This window comes from Thunnus albacares, chromosome 6 (assembly GCF_914725855.1).
Source record: "Thunnus albacares chromosome 6, fThuAlb1.1, whole genome shotgun sequence".
Taxonomy (NCBI): Eukaryota; Metazoa; Chordata; class Actinopteri; order Scombriformes; family Scombridae; genus Thunnus; species Thunnus albacares.
In genome coordinates, this window is record NC_058111.1 from 21,899,280 (window position 1) to 21,925,329 (window position 26,050).

Here is a 26,050-nt window from a genome sequence, read left to right on the forward strand (position 1 = left end):
CAGAAGGAGCAGATGACCACCATGTGGCTTTATATTTAGGAAATTGTTTGCTGTGGAACAGATTTTGAACCAATATGACTGTTAAAATCTTACTGTTGGCGTCAGTATCAGAATATCAGTGTTCCTGTATGTTATGTTGGTCAGTGGTCAGTGGTTGATACCATATCTTTAGCTAAAGATATGGCTAAGATATGGCTAAAGGAAGACAGGATGCAACTGTTTAGAATATCAACAATATTTATTTAAATAGTTTGACAGGTTTTATACATATTAAACACACAAAAGTATTAACTGTAACCTCAATGGTGCCATGTGGTAGAAATTAGAATTATAACAATGATGCTTAGAATTTTAATTGAATTATCAAAGTATTTAACCAACAGATTAGCATAGTCTAACTATAAAGTGCAACTCACCATGTCCAGTTAACTGAACGGAAGACTCAGAAATGTGACAGTTGCAGGACTCATATTGTTTTCCTCATACATATATTAAAAAGTGAAGGTGTTGCCACCCCTGTTCTGAAATTACACATCATTTTAAATCATGAATTACTACTCTGAAGTAACATTTATTTCTTTTCTTGATGTTACAGTCATGTCACTGAGTCTGCCTTATATGCATAGACAATGGAAAAAAGTACAGTCTGTGTCAGAAGGTCCTATATTATCCAAAAAATATCTTCTACAAAGGTGAAAAATCACTCAGTCAGTTGAGTTTAGGAGGGAAGATATTACAGCTTTAACCGACATAAGATCCTCGTGTTCAGTGTTTGTTGTCCTGTAGGAACATTTTATTGAGCTCTGCTACAAAGACAACATTACAACTCTTACATTTACAAATCAAAGCAGTGGCTCAAAGTCAAGTTTCATTCATTTTCTCTTTTGCCTACAGCTGGCTGCCGTCCTCCGGGGGCTTTAAAAGAATGGCTCCTCTTTGCACACCCATTTCTCTGGCTTGTGTATAGAAATGTGGGTACCTTTAGAGTCAGAGTCATTTCTCCTTGACAGTTTACAGGACTTCTCGCGATCATTGTGACTGTTTGTTCTTGACCCCGACAAACTGTCCTTGTTGCTATCGCTGTCTCTGTCACAGGCTTGTTTTTTTGAAGTGAGATGCATAGAATGCATTGCATTGATTCGTTTTTTGGCCATTTTGTGTTTCATCTTTGAGGGTGTCAGAGAGAACAGTCGGTCACTGCAGGGCGATAATGGACTTTTAATGTTGGAAAATGACATCTCCTGGTATGGAGTCAAAGACATAAAGTCAGTTGTATCCTCAATTTTAGGTTTAATTTTATCCAAGGAAAAATGTCCTCCTTCCACCTTCTCACCTTTCATGTCAGTACTCTCTTGATTGTCAGTTTCCTCTGTTTTGATAAAGTCTTGTTTATCATCTTCACTCAGATGTGCTGAGTATTTAGAACATGGTATGAAGTTGTCATAATTGTATCCCTCCTCCATTGTCTCCTGGTGTTTTTTCTCATGGCTTCTCTTGGTGGCAAGATAGAGAAAACGCTGGGGACAGAAGGAGCAGCGATACTTCTTCTCTGGGTTGGGGCTCCGGGGTGTATTATCAAAGCAGGAGCCGCTCTCCATACAGCTGTTGCAGATGTAATCACTGCCGGCAGGTGCCTCACCCGGGGGACCTTGTTTACCACAAGTCCGGCAGAAACATGGGTGGGAACCAATAATGTGTGCTCTCAAACCAGTCTCTGTGATAAAAGAGCTGTCACAGATGTCACAGTTGTAGGTGGCCCTCGGGCTACAGTTCCTGCTAAGACTACGCTTCAACTCTCCACTACCACCTGAGATACTCTCTTCTGTCCGCCAGCTGTCAAGTTGGGCCTCACTGTCAGCAGCTCTATCTACAGATGTTTCAGGATAACGGTGAAACAGAGCTTTTCTGTGCTTGAATCTCAGCTTCTTTGTCTTCTTTTTAGCTTTGTAAGAATAGTAGGGACGCCAGAGCTTATCAGCTGTGTCACAGTCATTGGGATCATCATATGTCTCAGGGGCTGTAGCGGCAGGAACTTCTGGTCTGAGGCGGAGCCTGGGGCTCTCCGAGTTGTCCCGTACTGGAGACTGTTGACTTTCCACTTCGCTCAGTTCTCTGACTCTCCTTTTCTTTCTTGGGAAGAGCTTGGATCCTTTGATTCTGCGGCGGATGATGGCTTCATTGCCTATTTTCACTGTTATCTGGCAGAGAGGCATTGTGTCACCATCCGCTGATGGACCAGGGCATGCAGGTTTGGCAAAATACGTCTCCGTCTTTGCCCCCACCTTTTTATCAAGTACTAGTTTCTCAGTGCTTGACTGGAGTATCTCCTTGGTCATATCCTCAACTCTTTTTGCAGAAGCTGATAACTCACCCAGCTTTTTAACAGTGTTCAAAGAGTTTAAGAATGGCACATTATGACTGATGTGCTGTGAGCTAATCAGATCGAGAGGATCATCTTTCTGACCTCCTGCAGGAGAATCTGTGTCAGGTTGCAGAGAGAAGGTACTGTTATAGTTGAAGGGTGACCCTCTATGCTCAGCCTCTTTTCTTGTGCCTCTCTGGTGACAGCTTTCCAATTCAGCGTTCAAACTTTGGTCAGTATCTTGGTCACATGGTTTGTCAAAGCTGATACGAGGCATGACAGGGGACACTGTCTTAGTCGTTGCCATGAATGTCAGAGGGAATGGAACAGTGTCAGGGTAGCTGATCATACCATTTTTTTCAAATGGAGGGATAGGAGAGTTGCTATCTGATGGAGCTTGATCGCCTCTTTCACCAGTCTCTGAATATGTCTCGCTATATGTCTTGTATTTTCTCTTTCTAAACTTCATGGGCAGGAGCCTGTAAAGTTTGATTGGATAAACACTGGCTTTCAGCCCACCATTGGCCGATTTTTTCTTCACAGCTAGTGTGGGATCAATGCCATGAAAAGACTTCTGATGGTTCTTTAAGATATAGTAAGTCATGAAGGTCTCCAGGCAGAAAATGCACTGATAGCGGCGTTCACCCGTGTGCCAGAGTTCATGCTTGGTACGGTACTCTGCCAAAGCAAACACTTTATTACAATAATGACAGGGATAGGCCCTCTGCCAGGAATGTACATTCTCGTGCCGCTTCAGACTGGATAGGGTGACATACACTCGTTTACACACACTGCAGTTGTATCTCTTCTGACTACCACCTGGCTTTATTGTCTTCTCCTCCTGCGGAGGCTCTGATTGGTCCATTTGAAGAGGCTCTGGACTGTAAGGGGCAGAGAGGTCAGCAGAGGGAAGCTGTGTCATGATGTTCTCCATGTGCGGCGTGTCACCTGAATGGAGGTCCACCTCTCTGGCCGATATGTCACTGGTATCTAGTTTAGGTGGGCCTCTCACAGGCTTGGGACAGATCTGCTCATGGTTGCGCAGCCGTTTGAGATGTATGAACTTTCTGTGACAAAACTTGCAAAACAAATGACTAACAAAGCGCTTTTTATGCACCTCTGAGTGAATGGTGAGAAGAGCTTTATTTGTGAATATCTCTGGACAGTGGTCACATCCATAGATTGAGATGCTGTCTTCTGTGTGAGGAGAAAGAGTTGGCGGATCTAAGTCCATTTGGACATTGTCAGTTGCCACTGGAAGCACTGTGTCTATACGCTTGTCTGTTTCTGCCTCTGAAAAAAGTGGAGGTGGTGTCATGACTGCAACAGGTGCTGCCGTTGCACCATCAGCTAATATGGGGGTGACAGTATTTGGTTTATCTGTGTGTGGTTCAGCTGGTGCTGGAAGTATATTTCTACACAAAGTGCCTCTCAGCCTGTGGCGCTTTTTAAGCGGGCCTGCATTCCGGTACATGAGTTGCTTTGGCTGTGATATTGCTGGCTTACAGACTTTCTTGTTGTCCCACTGACTGTTATCTTTTTCTTCAGTGGCTTGGCTTACTGCATATGAGTGCTCTGAGAGGGCCTGGGTGGTCTCATTGTTCCCGTTGAGGCAGGAGGTTGTAGGGCAACTTGCTGGGAGCTGCCCCACATCTGGTGACTGCCTCTCACCATTGGTTTGAACCAGAGGGGTGAAAGGATTGTTCCCAGGGCACACTTCATTGATGGAGAAGGCATTGGTGATGCGTGGCCCTCTGGCACTGTCTATCTCCTCGGGCCTGGGGGCTTCCTTCTTTGTTTTTGTAGGCACTGGGGCTGCGCTGGAGTCTGTGGAATTAACATATTCGGGTAGGTTTTGAGTTATGCCTGAGTCTAGTTTCTCTTGTTCTGCAAGCTTCTCCAAGAAAGGAATACCAAGTCTTTTTCCCGCTGCCACTAGGCCCCCTGTGTCCTTTGCAGCAGGTGATGTCACCTTCGAGCAGTAGATAAAGTTGAGGATACTAGCGAACACCTCAGACTTCAGGTCCATCAACTCCAGCACTTGACTGGAGCTCCATGTCTCAGGAGTTGTCAGAGCACTTCTGAAGTAACCACTGCAGGCTGCCAGGATGTTCTTGTGGGCCCGAAACTTAACATCCTCCACCACAATGGTTACATCGCAGAAAAGGCCTTGTGAGCGCTGCTCATTGAGCTTGCTTAGCACGGTGTGAGGGTGAGAACTATCCATCAGGTTCTGAGTGCAGGGAGACACCACAGTCATCTAAAGACAAAAATAGAAGAATTTATTACATCAGAGTTTTACAAAAGTGAAAGTATTGTTATAGAAATTCAGAAGGTACAGAAGGTGCACTTTCCATATTTGAAAATAATTTGGCTCTTTTAGTGTTTGAACACTAGATGGCAGTAATGTCCTGACAGATAAGTTCCAGTGGCAACGGTTCTGGTGAGTCATGTAGACCTGATGTAGATTGGTAAGAAAAAAGCGATCATGATCTCCGTCGTGTTTCATCAAATACCTTTATAAGGTTTGAAATATAAAGTAGTATTGAGTTTAAGTCAAAGAGTTTAAGAGAAATGTATGAAGGCTTGTGCCACTATCCTCTTTTTCAAAAGTGATTTCTGGTATTTTGTTCTCCCCTTTTCCAATTCTTGTTTCTTTCTGTAGTAGTACTATAAATTTGATGAAGCTGTCTTATCTGGTTTTATTATGTAGAAGAGATGTTACATGTCAGTGGGATATAAACAAAGGCTAAATTAGACATATTTAAAAGTTTATCTCAGACAGACCTCGCTGATGAAATATTGCAATGAAAATACCTTTCTGTTGATATTTCAATAACAGTTGTTAATCAGTTGTCAGTGCTAAGATGTTGGGCTATGATTGCATTGAGGAATGGGTTTAAATTCCAGCTGTCAGGAAATTTGTGAAAAGGAAAGCAGAACGGACATTAAAACTGTCAACATGCTGCGAGGGAGCTGCTTAGTGGTCAACAGGTAGCAGTAGAAAAGACCCAGGGGAAGGTGTCCCTTGCTGCCTCTTAAAAATATTGAATAATAGATTTAAGTCAAAAGGTCAGACTAAATTTATAATATTAATGAAAAATATATATAGATAGATATAGATATAATAAATTTATATATATAAGATTTTTGACCAAATATTTGCCGCCATTTTCTGCCATTTCCATATATACAATTTTGTGTTATAAACAACCTAAGTACGTTCAGGTTGGTTAGACTCTCATCTTTAAAAAAAAAAAACCCAGCAGTACTCTAAATACAAGGGAGGTCTTGTCCTGCACCTGCTAAAATGTGATATGACTCATTTGTCATAGCTTTTTTTTCCATTATTCCTACTGATAATTCAGTTTGGGCAGTAATTCATTCAGTGTGCCACCTACAGCTCTGCACTAGGTCTGTTTGTACAGTTGTCATGATGACAGTCTTATTTTTGTCAATATGAAAATAACATGCAGACAGTTATGCACTGGTGGTTGCATACTCTCTGCTTCAGTTGTCTCTGTTAGTCGGCGGTGGAAGCATCCTTTCACTTGTCTCACATATTGTTGTCAACTAACTACAGGAAACCGTTAATGAACGCCTCATGAGAGGGGTGGCAGCAAGAGAGGAACATTGAGATAATTTAATGTAGCACATACGTACAATAGTCATTGCTGTGAAAAGTAGAAATATTGATATGCTTTTGCTTTTTCAAAGGAGTTAATTTGCTAATATTATTGTAATACTATATATTAAGTATACGCGTCTTCCTGTTGCTCACTTGAACACACGGCTGCATTGTTTATAAAGGCAAAACAGATTTCTTGGCATAGTTTTTCTATATTGATGAAGCAGCATTTGTGGATTATCTCGATTGTTACAGTAAACTGAAATGATCCGCAATCTGTAACTTTTAGAGCGAGTTACATTTCATTCATCGTCAGTTTGGAAGAGGATGTATCAAACAGCATGGCGTTCATACTGTGGCCCACTCATGTCTGAGTCAGTCTGCACTGAAACACTTGGCACGTCTCACGCAGACTGCTGACTGCACCTGCTAAAACACACTTGCTGCTCTTCTAAGTGATGAATCATCACACCAGAATCAACGTTATTTAAATATCCAGCTGAAGCTCACACAGAAGTTCCTGCTTTACATTATTGTTATTTTTATCATCTTTTGTTTACGTTTGCAGTGTTAGTCATACTGTGACTGTGCAAATCAGCGTGAGATCGTGGCAACTGCTACTCTGGAGGCGACGCTTCTATACTTAGTATCTCTCTCTCTTGCGTGCAGTTGAAAACAAGAGGCTTAGTTTGTCGTGATCCATATCCTGATTGAACTGTGCAAATTATATTGTAAATATAGTGTCAACTCATATTAAATTAATGCCAGTTCAATGTCATATCTAATTTTGTTTCGTGTTTTGCAAAACTTTATCCTGGACATTACACATCAGCTGCAACCTGGTTTTAAAAACAGTATTCTAAATGTAATAAAATTACTGTATTTTTTGTCTACTGAAATGAGGTTCAGGTAATTTTTTAGTCGTATCATTTAATTTGTTTTTTCATTCATTTCCGATTTTGTGTTGTGTGCGACAAATACAATATGGCCGCCGTTCTGTAAAGGCTCTTATATTGCTGTAAATGCAACCAGCCTCCTGCCTCCTTTCTCATACAGGCCTCCGTTGTCATGGCAACATGCTATGGCGCAGCATTTATTGGGATTCAGCTGGATGGCAAGTGACTGTATTAGCTGTCCAGTTATTCGGTCGCCTTTCTCCCACAAACATCCTGCCCTTTCTGAGAACCTGCAACACACAGCAGCTTACAGAGCAATTGAGGCTTGCCTTTGTCTTGAATAAACTTTGTGTATGTGTTGTGGTCTGAGTGTCTTTGTCTGCAGCAGAGATGCTACCCAAAGGACTTTCTCATCTCAAAACAGCAAGTGACGTACCATGGCTTTAGTACTAATTTCAGTGTTTCTGCTGTTTATAGAAACAGTTTCATCTTGACATCTCACAATCATTTCACAATTCTACCAATTGTTGTGGTTTATTGGCACCACATGCTGAGCGGAAATTTTGAATTTGTCATCAGTGCTTATGATTTTGCCACACCCAACCTAACTTTACCTTGAAAGCTCATGTGAAATCTTTTAAGTCTGTAAATAAAATCCCCTCATACCAAACCACAAACCAAGAAATGACAGTATAGTATACAGACAGTCTTGTCAAACAAAGAACGAAATGTCAAAGCAAAAGCCACTTCACGCATCTCTGCAAAGCGTACTTCCGCAAAAAAAAACAGGTTGTAAATTGAGGGAAACCATGCAAAACATACCTTAGAATATCAGAGAAAATGATGCAGGCGAACAGGAAACAGTGTCATGCAGTATCCCTTTTCTACAACCCTCAATATGCACTACTATACATGAGAAACAGTTTCATCAGAGCAAGGCGAAAGTAGTTTTTTCTTCTATGATGGTCGCTGATCAATGGTGTTGACAGAAGCAGAGCTTTTCTGACGTCTTTCTTCCTCTCCCTCCCTCTCTGTGTGCAGATGACATCCAGCTCCAACGTCCTTCGCCTCTATCCATGCAGCCCAGGTCCTGGGCTAGATCTGCCCTGCCCTCCTCTGGCTGTACCTCTTCTGCTCTGCTACAGCTATAAGAAGGACTCACAGTTTATACAGCATGTATCTAGACTGGAGAGTGGCTCTGCCTTTGTGCTAGCTGGGCAATTGAAGCGTTCGCTCTGGAGCCACTGAGCAGGAAACGGCAACTTTTATTAAGCATGGCAGAGGGCTGAAGGGAGAGCGGAGAGATGCTGAGTGCTACATCACGCACCAGCTCTGTACTCCATGCAACAGCCAGAGAAAACGCTCAGCTGCATTGCTGGTAGCAGGAGTCCTCTGCTCTGTGTACATAAATGCCGTATTAAATCTCCCCAGAACCACACCAGCCAGATCCCGATGCATCTCGATGTTGACCAAAAAAAACCCCGTCTTTTGCATGAAACAAAACGATCTCTCATAGAAACAAGATGCACCTTGAATGCATAACGCCACACCATCTGTTTCATGCTTGTGCACAGTCTCAGTCTGTGCAGCAATATATTACAGCAAAGCCCTTTCGTCCGCGCTTACGCAGTCACTGTGGTTAGGTAATGCAGAACACGAGAGATAGCAGTGACTACTGTCCTGTTGTGTATTACAGCAATAAAAGGACAGATATTCATCAATGCTTTTTCACAGTATTGCAGCATGCAAACTGAATGCAAGGCTGAGGGGAAAAAGCGATTCCTGCTATCAGCGGGGACTCTGGGTATACCTATATAGAGGCTGCTGATTGATGCAAAAGCAGCAGATGCGTCAGCACTGCAGACGAGGGGGAGGGGAGGAAGCTGAACCCGGCATGGCACTCTGAGCCTCTCGCAAGCCTCTGAGGACGGAAGCAGCTCTTTTATTTACACAACTGAGTGGAGGGTCATATGACTGTGTAGGTCTTCAGCTCATGCTGGCCATGACCTGCTTTGAACTAGTTTCAAAGCCGTTTCATTTTATGTCCTGTTGATTTCACATGAGAAAGTAGCAGGTGCCATATCATTATGTATGCACTCACTCATCGCGCGGAAGGAAGGAAATGTGCTATTCGTTTGTGCTTTCGTCTCTTACGCTCAATAATCACCAAGAATCAAAGCTGTTGTATTGACCCCTTCCCTTTTCTGTGTTGAGTAAAACACGTTATTGTGGTTTCATGAAAACACAAGTAAACAAAAGCTCAGTCTATTTTTGGTGCTGACAGTAAGACCTTCTTCCTTGAAGACCACAACATTAGCCCAAATAGCAGCTGGTGTATCAGCTTGTCAGGGAGTTAATCATAACTCTTTACTGACCTTTTTTTGACTATATAAGTTATAGATAGTGTATATTCATGTTCATAAGTGACAGGTTTTATAGATATTGACCTGCTTTGCTGCTGTGTAAATTACTCATGTAAACAAACTTGTAAAAGCAAAAGAAAACATTAAAAACTTAGATTTAGTTGTTATCTGTATTAAAATAACTGTCAATCCATTTGAGAGTGGATCAGGTTCTAATCCTTTGTTGAGGGGTTTGGTGATGGTGCTACCTTTTTGTTTACATAAGGATGATGGATTGAGCCTTCAAGGCTTTTAAAAACTGCACACAAAATTTTTACGTGCAACAGCCAAAATTCCTCTCAGAGATATAATATAAACTTTTCCACAGAGTCGGGATAAACAAACAAAAAAAAGACTATAAAGTAAAGGTACCCAAAAGGTGCTCTTTAGCGCTTTAGTACTTGCAGTTTAATGAGGCACAATTTTGGGAGAAAATATTTATTAGTTTTATAGTTTTATTTTATTGATTTTTCCATAGTGTTTCAGCCTTTTTCAAGGTTTATACATGTAAATGCTGCATTTAAGAAACAGTAAAAGCATCCACTAGGTTAAGCAATTTGGAACAAGAAAATCATAATGTTGTACTACAGTAATTGCAGTATTACATCAACAATGTATTAATAAATGCCAAGAAGGTTATGTTGCACACATTTATTGCATCAAATACAGCATATCCATTATTCCCATATTGAAAGGTATAAAATCCCGTTTCAGAAATGGAAATGAGGAGCACTTGCACCAACATTAGACACAATATTTAAATGTGAGGAACATAGTCCACTTAAAGAAAATGGATTCAAAATCTGTGGTTTCACGCCTGTTTTTGAAGGATATTCTGGTGTTGTATTTATTGGTTGCTGGGTGTGGCAAACACTCAACATTCAGCACCTGCCATAACGCATTTACATGAACAATCAACTGTAAAAACAAATTCAGAGATAGCTTAAGGGTTAACAAAGGTTAAAGAGATGAGAAGCAACATGAAGTGGTACTCTCTAAGGGTACGTGTCAAGCTCATGTTTTTCTGAATGAAACTATTTTTACAAACTTGCCCACAGACAGCAAGGAGATCCTTTGATGTCCTCATAGTTGATTAGGCCTGAGAAATCCTGCTGTAAAATGGGACTGTGTGTCTACATCCATTCATATTTTGTTTGTGACAAGGTGTTGAGTGACATATAAATACGTACACATATGTGTCAGAAGCCTCAATATCAACACCCACACACCACTGAGTGTCCCTTACATCATACAGATCATTCTTGATCTTTTGATGGCCTTTACCTTTTCAAGATATTTTTCCTCTTGGTATTGCAGCTCTGTCCATTCATAGCAGCCACCTGTTGGTGTGTTTGGCCACTCAGTGGTGGTGTCTTCTATGACTTCAGTGCATACCTTCTATAACTGGAGCCAGAACAGCTAAGTGCTAACAGCTAAATGTGGAGAACAAGGGGGGAGCCTGGCTGAAGTGCAGCAACCACTGACCAGCTGACTGATTTACTAAGACTCCTGTCAGTCAAAAATATCAACTTCATGGAACTCTAGTTTTCAAATTCACTTCAGAGACACACATTAGAAGAAATGAAAATGACTTTTAAGATCCTAACTTCTTTTGGACAAAAAATATTGGCCTTATATTGAAAGAGAGAAGTCGGAGGTCTTTCCTTGACTTATTTGGGGTGTTCTTGTAGCCACCATTCAACTGCATCGTACAGCACTTTGCGGTGACTTAAGTATTTAGGTCAGGAAGAGCAGTGCCTTTTTAAAGCAAAATAACAGTTTGGTTTGTTTTTTTTAGCTTTTTTGTCTCCTCATCTCAAGTCTTCCTCAGTAACTTCAGTGCCAACGACATGAAGTGAATGCAGGTTTTGTCTTCCAACATAAAAAAAATCTCTTATGTATATGTACAGTATGTGCTGTATACCTGATGGATGGCTGTAGGCTGAAATGCATCTGGTAAATCAATAAAATAATGCTTTTTAATCTTTTTTTAAGTCTTAAATGTTATTAAAACCATTTTAACCATTGTGCCATTTAACTGCCTAGGCTGTCATTAATTGGCATACTTTATATTTATAAGGATATTTTAAAGGACTGGGAATTGATATTTAGATTGATTAAAGAATGGAGAAATTGCTAAGTTTAAAAAATTCACATACAAAAATGATCTGAAGCTAAATTGGAATCAAAACTGCAAATGAAAGTAAAATCCATTGCTCGGACTGAAAGTTGATATTAGTCTGTATACCACTTCATACCATTGCGGATTTGTTATTTTATTCAGTGGAGCCTATCAAGTATTATGTAAGCAGCACTTTGTCACCTACACTTAGTACCACAGCTAGGATGAGTCCAAAACCACAGGACAAAGTATACAAGCCTCTGTGTGTCTGATACTCAGCTGCAGCCTGTGGGGACGCTGATCTGCAGGGAGGCAAAACAGCAGTACAAGGCTGAGTAGGCCTCATCCTCATTCTCAAAGCATTCACACTCTTAGCATACAATGACACTCATCCCTAGTAGCTTTTATGTTGCTACCATAACAAGCACTCATACTTTGAGTTGCCTACCAAAATGTGTCTGTGCGGAAGGTCTTGCTGGGCCTGTCTCTGCCGCTGTGGAAGTCTCTCTGGTGTTTGTTTGGAGGAGGAAAGCAGAGTGACTACCCGGCTCCCGTTCTCCCTTTTGGCCTAGATTAGGCCTTTACCATCTTCCCTCTTCACAGTTGTCTGGTAGCTGTCTGTGGACTATAGTTCTGGCAAAAGTTCCCTGTTCCTCTTATTGCTGTGTATAGTTGCCTTCTGGAGGCTGCTGCCACTGCTGCGTCACTCCCGCTGCATCACTGACCCACAAAGAGGAGCTGAGAAGGAGGGGTGGCGTGGTGAATGTGTGGAGGCAAGGGATAAGCAGAAAACAACCGGCACTGCTCTACACTGCTCCAACAAATAAATGGATGAGGCTTCCGCTCTGCCTCAGTTTGAGGCCTAGTTGCTGCTGTGGTATTCAGGAAGTGGGTCTGGGAGACAGATCCTTTATTGTTACGTAATGAATATTTTTCCTCCTCAACCAGACTCAGCTGAGAAGGCGGTATCCAGTGTTCAGAGGCTAATAATAGGCAATAGTACCTACCAGTCAGGGCTGCATGCGGTCATGTCAGATCACTCAAACACCCAGCTATCCTTTGAGCAGAAGAATATTTAATTTTAAGGGGAGTCTTATTGCTTATGGAAAATGGCGGCATTTTAACATGTGCTGTAAAACATCTTTTTCTTGTTGTTAACACAGGACAATGGAATGCTTTATGTTTTATGTGTCTGTGTTGCAGTTCTTTTTGCGACAGCAGCTATAAAAGAAATAAGGACATTACTATAGTATATAGCTGCTTTTGTTTACATTTATTGTACCATATGTTGTCTGTGATCCACTAAGGTACCTTTTTAGAAACAGAAAAAACAGTGCATACCTTTGTCTTATGTTACTGTAGCTTGCTTGTACAGGTTTCAGGTGAAGTAAGACCCGTGTGGCAGATGCCCTTAAAGACGTATTTGTACAATCACAATACTCCAGAATAAGTGTGTTGTGGTCTTAAGGCCTGGTCATGGTAACCAGAATTACAGCACTTGTTTTGCACACGTTACCCAAGGGTTTATTTGCTTGATCCTCCTCCTCCTCCCATCATCTGACTCTAGTTTTCATTGCCATGTTGCTCCCTCTGCTGGCTGCAAAAGCGAACAAAGCACAGACTGTCACAGTAACTGGGCTGGCTGTAGGGCTGAGGCAGCGCTGAGTGTTGAGGGTCTTCAGCAGAGGGCGCAAGAACAATTCACTGGCAAATGTAAACAGGAAGTATATGGTGAAAATGACCATTGACCTTGATATGATGTCAGCAACACTCCAGTTGTTGAAGTGTTTAATATTTTTTTTTGTCATAGGTTCTCCAAATGTATGCTTTAAGAGTTTATGATTGAAGGAACCATATGGGACACTAAATAATATAAATATAATTTGTTAATGTGACAGTGATGATCACAATGTACACTCTTTGCAACATATTTAATTTGCAGGGAATTGTTTCTACGTATTGAATATTAGTGACATTACATGTCAAAGTAATAGGATAATACTGATCTGTTTTAAAGATCATTTGGTATTTTAACACTAAATCTGAAACTTGAGCACTCACAAAACATCACTGAAAATACTGCCTATTGTTTCACAAAGGGCAAAATTAATACTGACTATCTGACTGTCAACACATTTATATTTCAATTGTATCAGAACAGTAATTAAACTGTTTGGTTGCTTCACTGCTGCTCCTTCCTGCCGCTGGTGTGGAAGAAGGTAAAATAGATCCTCCTCCAACCCATAGCATTGGCTATGCCATCCATGTCACTGGTGAACTCAGGACAGCGATTCCTCACAATCTGCTCCCAAAACTTCTCAGAATTGCAGAGCTGGTACCGTCCAATCAGAGCACAGCACAACAAAACAAAACAAAATGGAGGTCTGGATGTCAGTGTACACAAATGTACTACACTTATGCTGTAGACAGCGCAAAATAGAAACTAACAAACTCTTTTTGCATCACCTGACTGTTAAGGAATATCATTCTTTAAACAAAAACAGTTTTACTGGATGTGACTGTGTTAGGTTAATATAAACAGCACTGTACTCGAGTTTCTCACCTTTCTGAATCTATGTGAGGTCTGTGCCAGCTGTGTTATATCTTTCAGCTCCAGGTAGGACAGGATTTTGAGTAACATGTCGTCAGGTAAGCGCTCCAGGTAATCAAACTTTCCTTGACAAAGAGATATTGTATATTCGAGAATCCTCTGCCCAAAAATGGCACCAACTTGTTCTGCAGATAAAATGTGGGAAAGTACAACCTGGACATCAATTTCTTGAAAAACCAAATAAGCTTTTTTTGTCAAATGATAGATTTACTTTAAAGCAAATAGCCTAAACATTACTGCACCACTTCTCAAACAGACTTAAGAAGAACAATTGTTAAGATTTTCAGCATCATGAACATAACGTAAGGCTACTGGGCAGTAATTAGGTTTAGAGATGCAACGATTAATCGATTGGCAGAAATTAATCAACTATTTAGTAATTTTTAAATCAAAAATGCCAAGTATTTGCTGGTTTCAGCCTCTCATATGTGATGATTTAATGCTTATCTTTGTCATACATGATAGTAAACTGATTATCTTTGGGTTCAGGACTGTTGGATGAACAAAAAAAGATATATGGAGAAGTCAGGCATTTTTCAAATTTTTTGACATTTCATAGACATCTATTAATCAAGCAAATTGTCAGATTAATTAAGAATGAAAATAATCGTTATAGGTTTCTATTGTGGTGAAGAAACCTTACGCTGTGGCATTTTCTGATGTAGGAAATCGTGATGGGATGTCTTCAGCTCCTTGGGTGCAGCACCCCGGCATTCAAGTCGCAAAGAAATCTTCCATGATCTCAATATAACCTCAAGTTAGACAACAATAAAGAGTTGTAGGACAGAGTGATATTTTGACTTAATACTAGGAAAACTTTACAATGCATTGACTACTGATGGTCATGTGGATCCAAAATACTATTTATGTATAATAATAATAATAATGATAATAATAATATCTTGAATAACAAATTACCAGTTAGAGGATACACAGAGGCATAATGATTTTAACACACTGCAACATTAATTTTACAAGTCATATACTGTATTCCTGTAGTATACTATTTACCTCACATCATTCAGCTTGACATGTAAAAAATGTATTAGAGGGTACAGAGATCTTAGCTCAAAGTGCCTGAAATTAGCCAACAAAGTAGTTAAATATCACTATTATTAGCCCAGCAAGGTTAACTAACTTTTTTAGTTGAAACAGGGACTTTATCAACATTTAGTTATTCTTTCTGGCTCTACTTTATAAATAGAATGCAATAAAAAAATACTCTACCTCATTTTTGGTTATAACAAGTTGGAAAAAATCTTTTGGAGGAGGTGGACCCTGACCACTAATTTGAAACAGTTGCCCCTCGAGCAAGGACGCCATTTTTGGACGCAGAACTGTAACCATGACAACTGAAAAGCAACTGAAATAACAATATCTACTCAACGGCAGAGAAGACTGTTTTTTTCATGGATAATATGTTATGTTAAATATGTTACACTGGTGTGATGTGATGACAAAAAGGTAATGCAAATCAAATTAATTTATAGGTAAGTGTTTTATGTGCGTGTATTAAAGGGGGGGAGGGGGAGGGGGTCACGACCCAGCGGACTGATACTTCATATTTGTGACAAGCTAATGTTACTTCAGTGTTGCGCTGATGTTTGTATACCCGCAAATAAAAGTTAGTTCCATCTTTTGGTCTGAAGACCTTACCAGCTAGCTTATATATATGTTTACAGAGAAATATACCCAGTGCTCGCAGTGACATTGTTTTTCTAAAAACAAGCAGATGCCGAAAGCTTAGCGTTAAAATGAGAAGTACCGTTAAGTAGTCCCTAAGCGGATGAATCAGGCGGATGTATATTGCAGTTGTAGGCCCCTCAGCTGATGTGAAAGTAGCAGGGTTAGAGAGAGAAAAGAGGAGCTGGTGCACTGTCTGTTACAACTACAACACTGGAACAAATAGGTAACAACATTATACCAAAAGGTACAATTTTTCAGTGACATCTCATCCAACAGTCTTTTGAACCTTCGAGATGGTTCAATATAGAATAACATAGGGGGAATTATGATTCAGTGTTGCGAAAATATCTCGAATCCCGTCTCTGCTTTCCTGTTTTTTTGTGTCTAAAAATGTATCAAGAGGCCATTTCTTTTTGCTAGCTAGCGTTAACGTGCTAGGTAGCTGTTAGCTAGACAAACTAGTCAATTGTAACACAATTTTTAACAAAATTGTGCCCCACTCCAAAAAAAGACTATATTCGTGTGGTGTAACGAAGCTAGTAGTTTGTCAAAGAAATCCCATTACCATCCTGTCGAGCTGGCAAAAGCGTAAGCTGGCGACAACAAGGCTCGCTAATATTAATTAGCTTGCATGCCAAGGTTAGCTGGTAACAGCTATAACGCTGTTGTTTGGTTTGACAACGCTCAGCTAACTTGTGTGACTGCCCTGCAGCAGTTTATTCTGTATTCGTAAGGTCAGTAATTTATTGTCAGTCGGACAGCTAGCTTCACTAATACCAACCAATAACACCAGCTTGTCCAGCAAACGGCCAGTTGTTTATTTTTTGTCAGCTTACTGTTTGCGAGTGAGCGGTCATAGGAAGAAACACTCGCTAAGCTAGCATTAGCTTGCTAATAATTAGCCTAGATACTTGTCATTCTGGCTCGGATGCTTAACATAAATACAATGCTTGGCGTTATTTTGGTCCCATTTACCCAGCTCTAAATAGGAAGTGTGTGATATGTTGACACGTTGCTTGTTAATAGTCAACTTGTTTCTGTCTGGCTAACGTTAGCCACAACGCTAACCAGCGCTTTTAGTGAGAGACAGGCATTGGCCTTATGTCAGCTTAGAAAACATTAAGTGATCCTCACAGCTAACGTTAGATGTCGTCTCAATATTCGCGTTGACAGTTGCTAAGAGAGTGATCCAGGATCTGCCTGATTACCCATCAACTTGACAGTTATGTATTTTTGATTTGAGCACCCCATCAAACAGTGTAGAAGGTGAGCTAGCTCGCTTGCGAGACATGTATATATTTATATATATTTTTTTCACTTTAAACTTGATCGCCAGCCAGACACAGACCAGTGTGTCACGGCAGGGAGAATATCAAGTTAGCTTCCGTTGGTTTAATGGTAGCCTGCGAGCTATATTACATTAAACCGCTTTCGAAAAGACGGTTCAGTCGATGCTGCCATTTTCGATGTGAAGCTAATCTCAGGTGGACGTAATCGTTAACTTGACCCATAAGAGGGCCCGTCTTGGCCATTCAGTGAAGATTTCGCCGTTTCATACCACAAACAAGGTAGCTATTCGGAATTATCAGTGCGTTTAGTTAGGGAGCTAACGCTAAATAGGTTGACACACCGGTACGCCAACTACGCATTTCCATCTAACCACTGCTACGTTAGCCAACGTAACTTTAACGAACGAGTCTCTGGTATGTGATTACTATCCTTTTTAGCGTTTTCTCGGCATAATATTCAGAAAGCAGTGGTTACAAGCTTTACAGGAGTTTTTGTATAGGTAGGGATGTGACTAAGCCACTGTCAAAATGTATGGCACTAGCTAGGATATGAGTGGCTAAACATGCTAGTCGGTGGTGGTAGAGAACTACGTCAGAAATATAGGCCTCTGTAAATCATGAGTATAAAAATTGGACACAGCCGTGCTTGTTTAGTGGTGTATTAGAAGAAACTTAGTGCCAGCGAGTGTTTCAAGCTGCCGATCATTTGATGTGCTTAACTAATCACATTATGGGCGAGTGTGGGGGACCAGTTGTCAGAATGGACGAATAAACAAAGACTAGGATGCACTGTCAGTGCAGGCCTAAAATGGCCCTGTGAGCTTGCCAAGTATGGCGTATTTATATGATCAATCATATCATGATTTAAACCTTTAATAAATGAGTAAATTTAATAATCTCTTTTCTAGATGGCAAAATGTATTTAAGTTGTGGTTCAGTAGTCTTTGTGTACCAATTGATAAAATCATCATACAGTGTGTATGTGTGTGTGTGTTCAAAACATATCAATCACTCATCACCTGTCCTGTTATCAGTGCCTTCATGTCATTGACCTGTGGGAAATCCATAACTGATACTACTTTTAATATGTAAAAGACATTTTCTTTCACATGCTGACTAAAAGGATTACTCGATATAATAACAAGTTCTGTTGGTTGGGTATCTAGGAATGTTAAAGTCATTTTAAAGAGTATCAACTACTTTTAAAGGTAATTCCTGTTTTGTATAGTTTGTTTGACTTGCAGTCTTTCCCATGGTTGTTTGATTTGTCTGTGACCTTAATCATTTTTACTCAAATGAATCTTGGGTCGTTATTTTAATGTAAACCGATATTCTAATGATGAACATTACTATTATTGTTGTTATTGGATGAATGAATGCCAGTTTACCATTCATGATGGGGGTTAAAAGTAAAGTACAAATAAATTATAGCATTTACAGTAAAGGCCAATCTGTACATGACATCATGATACATGGTGACAAAATTGTTTTGAACTTTTGTATGCAGTGTTGTCTCTAAAAACCATAATGTTATCATTTCATACACTCACTAATAGTTCATTTTAAGGTAATTTAGTGGAACCTATCACAAGTGGTTCATATAAGTATATGTATGTATGTGTAAATATAATATATCTGTAAACTTGCACATAAATTGAGCTGTGTGGATCTTGCTTTTTTGTAAAAAGAAGAATACTATTACTGACACCATGAAATCTTTTTTTTCATGGAAATCTACTGTACATATATAGTTCATATTTCTTATTTCACACACACAGTCACATATATATTTATGTAGTTTCTCATTTCAGTCTCAACTCACTGTTTTGATTGGATGTTTCTGCCCCTACATGAATGGTAGTTTGGCTGTCAAATTGATGAGATGAGACAGTCATGCCTTTGATCATTTCAAATGCACTAGAGTGGTGAGCTTGAGCTTAATGGTGCAAAAGCTTTATCAACTGTCACATGCAGCACCTACATCGGAGCAACTTGTTTTAAATCAACCCACTGGTTGTAGTAGTTCTTATATGGTTTCTTTCTTTGATTGCAGTGAATGGTAGTGTCTAGAAAGGGTATGTCCCTTCAGGAGAGAGGTGCCAATGTCCAACCGGCCTAATTCCAATCCAGGGGGGTCACTGCGCCGTTCACAGAGGAACACTGCTGCGGCCCAGCCACAAGACCATACAGTCGCGGGAAGGTGAGTCTACCTTCACACTTGCCGTTCAGTTTTATTCAAAATCTCAATCCAATGAATTAAGTAAGAGGCAGCAATCATAGTTTGTGGGGAACATTTGTTGTATTTTTTATCAGGGAGCAACAAATGAATTCTATAAAATCAGTAGAGGGCTGTTTGTACTCAGTTCATGGGTGGGTGTGTACTAGTACTTTAATCATAGCCAAATGGTGATTAACTCAGTTTTAGCTGTTATTCATGCTACTCCAGAGGTGTTAATGATCACAGGATATGCAGAGGAAGTCAGCCAAAATGATTTGGGGATTGATTAAATCTTTCTTTTGTGGCTTAATTACAAAAAACCCACACTGTTACTTGCTCTTTAATTTCCAACCTTACAGGTTGCAGTCAGAGCAGGTAAAACATAAAGCAAATTCCCCACCTGAAAGTAGAAGACCTAATTCTAAGGCTTCCAAAGCCACACCCAGCTCAGCCACTGGCCAGTCCAGAGGGCACAGCTCAAGAAGGTACCCCTCCTCTCTATTTGGTACTTCATTGTGTGTGCGTGTGTGTCGTAGGGTTTGTACTTTATCCAATAACGTCATACATATTGTACATCTTTGGGTTTTGTTTTAAATCTGAATGAGTACAATGAATGTGGCACTGTAATTAATCACTTTTCACGGTTGGAGGAATATTCTTAGATGGTGTTTTGTTGTCTCTCTTGCTCCCTGGCAGAAGCGGTCTTACTCTGTCCGTGGCTTCATTTGTGCTGCAAGACGACCCAGAGGCTGCGGGGACATCTGAACAAGAGCGACCAGGCCACCAGTCAAAAAGTGAGGGCACCCGAGGGCTGAAAAGAAGTGAAGCTCCTGACCAAATTAGCACCCTTGGACCGACCCCTGCCAAGAAGCCCAAATCGCTCCCACCACCCAGAGACAATACCTCAGAGACCAAGAAAGGCCCAGCTAAGTCCAAGAAGAGATCACTTGCTTCAGAACCACCTGCATCGTCAGGTCGAGGCCAGAGCAAGAAGAGCGGGGCCGCTGGGGCCTCACCAGTCCAGAAACGGAAGAAAGCGGACTCTCTCCCCGGTCTAAGTAGCACCGCTGGGTCCCTCCCCAATCGTACCGAGGGCAGAACTGCAAAACCCACCAAGCTGGCGTCTAAATCGGCCGCCTCAGCCAAAGCTGGGTGTAGCAACGTGACAGACTCCTCCTCCTCTGCCTCCACCTCTTCCTCCTCCTCAACCACAGGCAACAATAGCGCCACCACGCAGGGCGCCAGAGTCAAACAGGGAAAAGACCAGACCAAGGCACGTCGATCTCGCTCAGCCTCAAGCCCCTCCCCACGGCGTAGTACCCGGGACAAGGAGCAGGCTAAAACCGCCAGTTCTTCAAAGTTTGAGTGGGCAGCACGCTTCAACCCCAAAGTCAACCTGCCAAAACCTAAACTGTCCCTGCCTGGATCCTCAAAAACTGAGACCTCCAAACCTGGGCCATCAGGATTACAAGCTAAACTAGCAAGTGAGTCATTAACTGTTTATGCATCCTCTCTCTTCATAGTAGAAATATTCATTTTAATCCACTTCAGAGCCAAAAGGTCTTTATTTCACTGAATTTTGGCAAAGAGACAATTTCAGTACTATTTAGTATGATATCAGAAATATTTGTGTTTCCTATTTGATTTGATATGCTGTGTCCCCCATTTAGTGATGGGAATTGTAATTGCTATTAAATGGGATTGTAATTGTGTGAAAAGATTGAGGGGTTAAACAGGGTTATGACGAGCTTGTAAAGGGTCAGCACATAATTCTCGTGTGCTTGGATGGAGGTTACACCTCTGGGATTAAATGTCACAGGACCTATGATCCAAGCAGCGTCACAGCATCAGTTACGAAACCTCACTCTTCACCGCTGGGAGCAGATATATTTGGTATTTGGTGCCGCTTAAATGAGACACAAACAACACCGAGGTAAATCATACAGATAATTACTGGACTTAAGATAAAATTTATTATGCATAGTTTGTCTACATATGTGGAGGAAAAAGGTCTTATATAGGCATATGTGTAACTTAAATGATACACACATGTATCTTATATGAATACAATTGGTGACACACTATGTACAATAAAGTGTGTCTGTGTGTGAGTGTGTGTTTGCGTTTGGACTAGCACATCTAGCTTGCATGTGTTGATTGCGGGCTGCACTGAGCAGAGGGGACGGCTCCGATTTCAGACTTAAGCACCAGTAGCCTGAAACTTGAGAATGGTTCAATACATAAATACTGCTGGTCACTCAATTGTCAGCGTGGAGCAAATGTATCATTTCACAGGTGTGATAGACATTTAAGAATCAAACGTATAAAGACTCTTTAGTAAAGTAGCCCTTGTTTTGGCTTTTATATGGTCTTGGGATTTGTGAACACTTGAGTTATAATATTATGGAAGTGCAGATTGTGTCTTTTTATGCTGTCACAAGGTAGCATTGAGGTAGCATATTTCTCTCTCAAAATGGACTCTGGTGGTTTGGGACTATGCTAATAGCTAGGAGGTTGAGTTAACATTGCATTCAGTTTTTATTGACTGTGTGAATTAGGGAAGGTATTGTGAGAAAGTTTTGGATACCTGCCCTTGTTTGAAGGGTGAGTTTGGTACCAGTTAGGCTGATATTTAAGTTTTAAAAAATCCTGTAACAATATATTGTCTGATTAACACAGAACATTTTGATAAGGATCCCTTAATTTTTATCAAATAACTATGACCAGGATATGCCTTTAGCAGGAAATTTTATTGAGAAATTGAAAAATAAACTGGTCAGTGCTCTCTGGAAAAACTGTCACGGCAATGCTGTTTTGATGCAATTTTTATTTTATGTTACCATATGTTAATTAACAAATGGCATTTCTCTATTATTTTTCATAACCAAACAACTATCGTGTTTACATTCTTTGTTTCTCACCAAAAAGTATAGTGTGTATCGTTGAGGCCCGACAAACATGTTGCAAAGCCAATGTTGTTGATGTTTAAAATCCTTCATTGTTTACATTCTTGTTTGCTAGCTTGCAGTCTTCTTCTTTCTTTCTTTTGTTGGTGTATTGCTACATGTACTTGGTGCGTCATCACCACCAACCACCATAGTGTAAATTGGTGGCAGGAACTGGGTATTGCATCCTTGAACGTGTGTGCATGACAAACAAAATGGGGACGTATCCATAAAAATACTCCTCCCATAGTGCTTCTAGTCATCAAAACCTCCACAAGGTACCTTTTTTAAATGTTTACGTAATTGGTAGACAGTAGGTGAAATATACAAAGATATTACAGTAGAAATCTGGTGTGTATAATTAACACATTCAAGCGAGTAGTAGCTGTCCAGGTCAGTGTGGGGTCAGGCTGTTCTAGGGAGGTGAAAGGATTGAAACCGCGGTGGGCTCTGTGCCATGGGCCCACTGCCCAAATGGAGAGACCCCTCCTAAGTTGGCTTGGCTTGTTGGCCCACCAGCTGACCAGGGGTATGTTTGAGGACAGGGGGAGGACTCATAAGCTGCTTCTGTTTAGAGGAAAGAACTGCATTTCACTCACAACGTGTTCATCTCTCTTTAATACCTTTAACACACGTAGGTTGTGTCACTTTCAGCATGGTGAGTAAGCATATACAATTACGTTGCATGTAATTCTGTAAGGCTGTCCATCGGGCAGTGCCATTTTGATCACAGTGAATCATGTTACTGCAGCTTAAACTATAGGAAGAGATTTGTGACTGTGTCGAGCTGCTTTAGATAATTTGAACTTTTATTTGAAATCTTTGGGAAACCTGTGCAGAAATTTATGTGAGGGATAACCGTTTGACCTGCTATAATTCAACAGAGTGACACTAAAGTGAGGTCAAATGAAGTACGAAATGGAAATTTATTGTCCTTATATCTTTTATTAATTATGGTCCTAACATTTAAAATGTTTATTTTTATACTACTGAATTATGAGTCACAGATCTAGCATGAAGGTTGTCCTGTCATAGGGCCATGGTTGGGTTACTATTAATACCCATGCAGTCAGTGGTACAGGGCTCTAACCAGACAACACTAAAGCTACTCAGTTTCTGGAGCCTTTTATTGAAAAATAACCCTTTCATCATGAGTCTTTGGTCTCACATCTTTATCAACCAGGATTTGTCATACACCTCTGAGCAATAATTGTGATATTGATAGATATTTTCTGTTGTGGTACCGCAATAAAAGATAGTTTGAAGTATGCTGTTGTGTTGAGTAATTCAAACCAGCTGTTTTGTGAAACTTGTTGTGGATTCCAAGGATAGTTATGACAGCTAGGTAATAAATGTTTGTCATCATCTGACCTGTAGATCAACACAAATGTCACACTGTATTTGTTTTATTGATGATATATTTAAGCCAGCCAAAGTAATTGATACCAGCATTGGTTGCTTTGTCCACAAGTATTTATATTATGTCACTGTTTTTTTTCATCTAAGGTTTGAGAAAATCCACTAAGAAGCGCAGCGAGTCTCCTCCAGCAGAGCTCCCCAGCTTTCGGCGGAGCACACGCCAGAAGACCACGGGCTCCTGTGCCAGCACCAGGTATAAATCACAGTGACTTAGTGTGAGACTGTAGTGTAAACTGTAGAAATTGTAAAAAGTAGTGTACATGAAAATTGTGAGTCTTAAGTTAGATGATTCGTGCATATCAGCGAGGGTAGACTTATCATTTCTATTTAATATCCCACCACACACTGGCAGTGTCTTGGCGTGTCAGCTCTCCAGAAAAGCAGCAGTTTTATCACATTTACTTACCAGATCAGCACATCCCTGCTGACAGTCTCAGAACTGTCACCCCTTTCATCCCACTTTTTTGCAGGCCTGTACATTTATTTGAGTATTTAAACATACTGGTGTTTCTACCCTTAGGTCAGGATATGGTGAAAGCATGACTAAAAAAAAAAAAAGTTGATGCAAACCTGCCAAAATTCTCAAAAAAATTTAATTTTATCCCAAGAATGTGAAATGTTAATGCATGAAGTGACGGCCACTATGACCAATAAAATGTAATGCAATCTTTATCAGTATTGCCGGTGAATGCTTTTAGTTATTCAGGTCATGGGATATTTAATAGTACTAGTAGGAGCAGCTAAGTCTAAGGCAGCTGGAGCTTCTTTATAATTCTGAATATGTTTTACTGCTCATCCAAAAACCTCACTGGGCAGAGCAGTAACGGATCCCAATCATACTGTCACACACAAGCAATTTCAACCTAGCAGTAATCACAGGACGATAGTTAGTTTTCAAAGCAAAATGGCCAAACGGGATAAGGAAATCATCCTGATGGACCTGACAATAAAGGACTGTACTGTCTCAGTTGATGAAGCTATTTCACAAAACTCAATGATGTTATTGTGTCGACCGTCACTACATTTACTTCCGCCTTCATACTCAAAAATCCTGTTGAGAGCCTGGAATTGAAACAGATGCCAAGATCAAATTTGTCAAAGTAGAATCCTTCACTGAACATATCAGCTGCATGGACATGGACAGTGAATTCACACAGGCAGATGTACAAGACTATATTGGCTTTTTGGACTGTATGGTATCCATTAGAATGGGTAAAAAAACCCAGATGTTGACGTTTACAGGACAGCTGACTCACACAAATATCCAAAGTCCAAAGTTTTGAAACTGTCAACATCGAAAATTTTGAAAGCATGTGGCTACTGAGCAGTTGTTAAAACAGCACGTAGGACCTGCATGACCATAATTTCCAGAATGTAAAAAAATACCCAGGGGAATCACTGCTGTGTATACTTTTGACTTGGAGTGGTAACACAGAAGGCACCAAGCTTGTAATTATTCTGCTGTCGCTCATATTGTCTCTGCTACTATTGTCACAGTCGGCGGGGCTCAGGCCTGGGCAAGCGCGGGGCAGCCGACGCTCGCCGACAGGAGAAAATGGCCGACTCCGATAATAACCAGGATGGGGCCAACTCATCAGCCGCTCGCACTGATGAGGCATCACAAGGGGCTTCAGGTACTTACCCCACCACCTGTTTAATTCCTGTTTGGCAATAAAATACTTGCCTTTGTTTTGGACTGTTTTGAATGATCAAGGATTTTAGGTTTCTGACAAGTAACAAAAAATTGAGTCATATTTAAACTTGATTTTAAAAGACTTTAAAGAGCGTTTCTAATGATTGTTTAACTTATCACTGTGGGTTTTGCTGTGTTTTTTGTGTCCAGCTTCAAGCTCAGTTGCCGGAGCAGTAGGCATGACCACCTCTGGAGAGAGTGAGTCTGATGACTCTGAAATGGGAAGGCTTCAAGGTATGATAAACCCCCCTCTGAGATATGCGTATTCTGTATTCTAAGGCATAAAAATGTATGTACACATGTCCCTGGATTTTTTTCTAAACTTGGCTGTTTTTGACCCTGTAGCTCTGTTGGAGGCTAGGGGTCTCCCTCCACATCTTTTTGGGCCGCTTGGACCCCGCATGTCGCAGCTGTTTCACAGGACCATTGGCAGTGGAGCCAGTGAGTACAAATTTCTTACCCTTACATCTCTGTTTGTCTTGTCTTGTAAACTCTTAATGACTGTTAAAACTGTGCTCCCCACCCCTCATATTTCCAGGCTCCAAGGCTCAACAGTTACTGCAGGGCCTGCAGGCCACAGGTGATGAGTCTCAGCAGCTCCAAGCTGCCATTGAGATGTGCCAGCTGCTGGTGATGGGCAATGAAGAAACACTTGGCGGATTCCCCGTCAAGAGTGTGGTGCCCGCTTTGGTGAGTCTTACTCTGTTCGACCATTAACCTCTCTCTGCTGAACAGACATTATACAAGACTGTATTGTGTTTTTTATATAAATGCCTCAC

The 26,050-nt window shown here is 40.7% G+C and overlaps 3 protein-coding genes across 15 annotated transcripts in view; 1 reads left to right on the forward strand and 2 right to left on the reverse strand.

The window, feature by feature from the left end:
* trip12 (thyroid hormone receptor interactor 12) overlaps nt 1-26,050 on the forward strand; it is a 45,901-nt gene that overhangs the window by 1,810 nt on the left and 18,041 nt on the right. Inside the window, exons 1-9 of one of the 12 annotated variants that reach the window (XM_044353731.1) lie at nt 15,398-15,485; nt 19,050-19,196; nt 19,574-19,699; nt 19,911-20,698; nt 23,666-23,771; nt 25,076-25,212; nt 25,422-25,505; nt 25,617-25,712; nt 25,810-25,961. In XM_044353731.1, coding sequence (XP_044209666.1) covers nt 19,099-19,196; nt 19,574-19,699; nt 19,911-20,698; nt 23,666-23,771; nt 25,076-25,212; nt 25,422-25,505; nt 25,617-25,712; nt 25,810-25,961 — 1,587 coding nt within the window. In that variant the 5' untranslated portion in view covers nt 15,398-15,485; nt 19,050-19,098. Of the gene's footprint in view, nt 1-15,397; nt 15,486-15,841; nt 15,952-16,343; nt 16,442-16,870; nt 16,974-17,175; nt 17,276-17,344; nt 17,411-19,049; nt 19,197-19,573; nt 19,700-19,910; nt 20,699-22,618; nt 22,818-23,665; nt 23,772-25,075; nt 25,213-25,421; nt 25,506-25,616; nt 25,713-25,809; nt 25,962-26,050 lie in introns of those variants that run through there. The other 11 variants (XM_044353727.1, XM_044353728.1, XM_044353732.1 and 8 more) reach the window with 11 other exon arrangements.
* zbtb38 (zinc finger and BTB domain containing 38) lies at nt 220-13,203 on the reverse strand. Of its 2 annotated transcripts, XM_044353741.1 has the most exons (3): nt 12,752-13,203; nt 11,859-12,148; nt 220-4,622 (listed from the first exon to the last, which is right to left on the reverse strand). In XM_044353741.1, the coding sequence occupies exon 3, from the start codon at nt 4,620-4,622 to the stop codon at nt 918-920; it is 3,705 nt and encodes a 1,234-aa protein (XP_044209676.1). In that variant the 5' UTR covers nt 11,859-12,148; nt 12,752-13,203; the 3' UTR covers nt 220-917. The 2 variants fall into 2 exon arrangements, with proteins under 2 accessions (XP_044209676.1, XP_044209675.1); XM_044353740.1 differs by lacking the exons at nt 11,859-12,148; nt 12,752-13,203 and adding an exon at nt 7,709-7,921.
* Nucleotides 13,279-15,861, reverse strand: fbxo36a (F-box protein 36a). The gene is made up of 5 exons (XM_044353743.1): nt 15,787-15,861; nt 15,249-15,384; nt 14,665-14,773; nt 13,974-14,146; nt 13,279-13,742 (listed from the first exon to the last, which is right to left on the reverse strand). The coding sequence occupies exons 2-5, from the start codon at nt 15,366-15,368 to the stop codon at nt 13,593-13,595; spliced, it is 552 nt and encodes a 183-aa protein (XP_044209678.1). The 5' UTR covers nt 15,369-15,384; nt 15,787-15,861; the 3' UTR covers nt 13,279-13,592.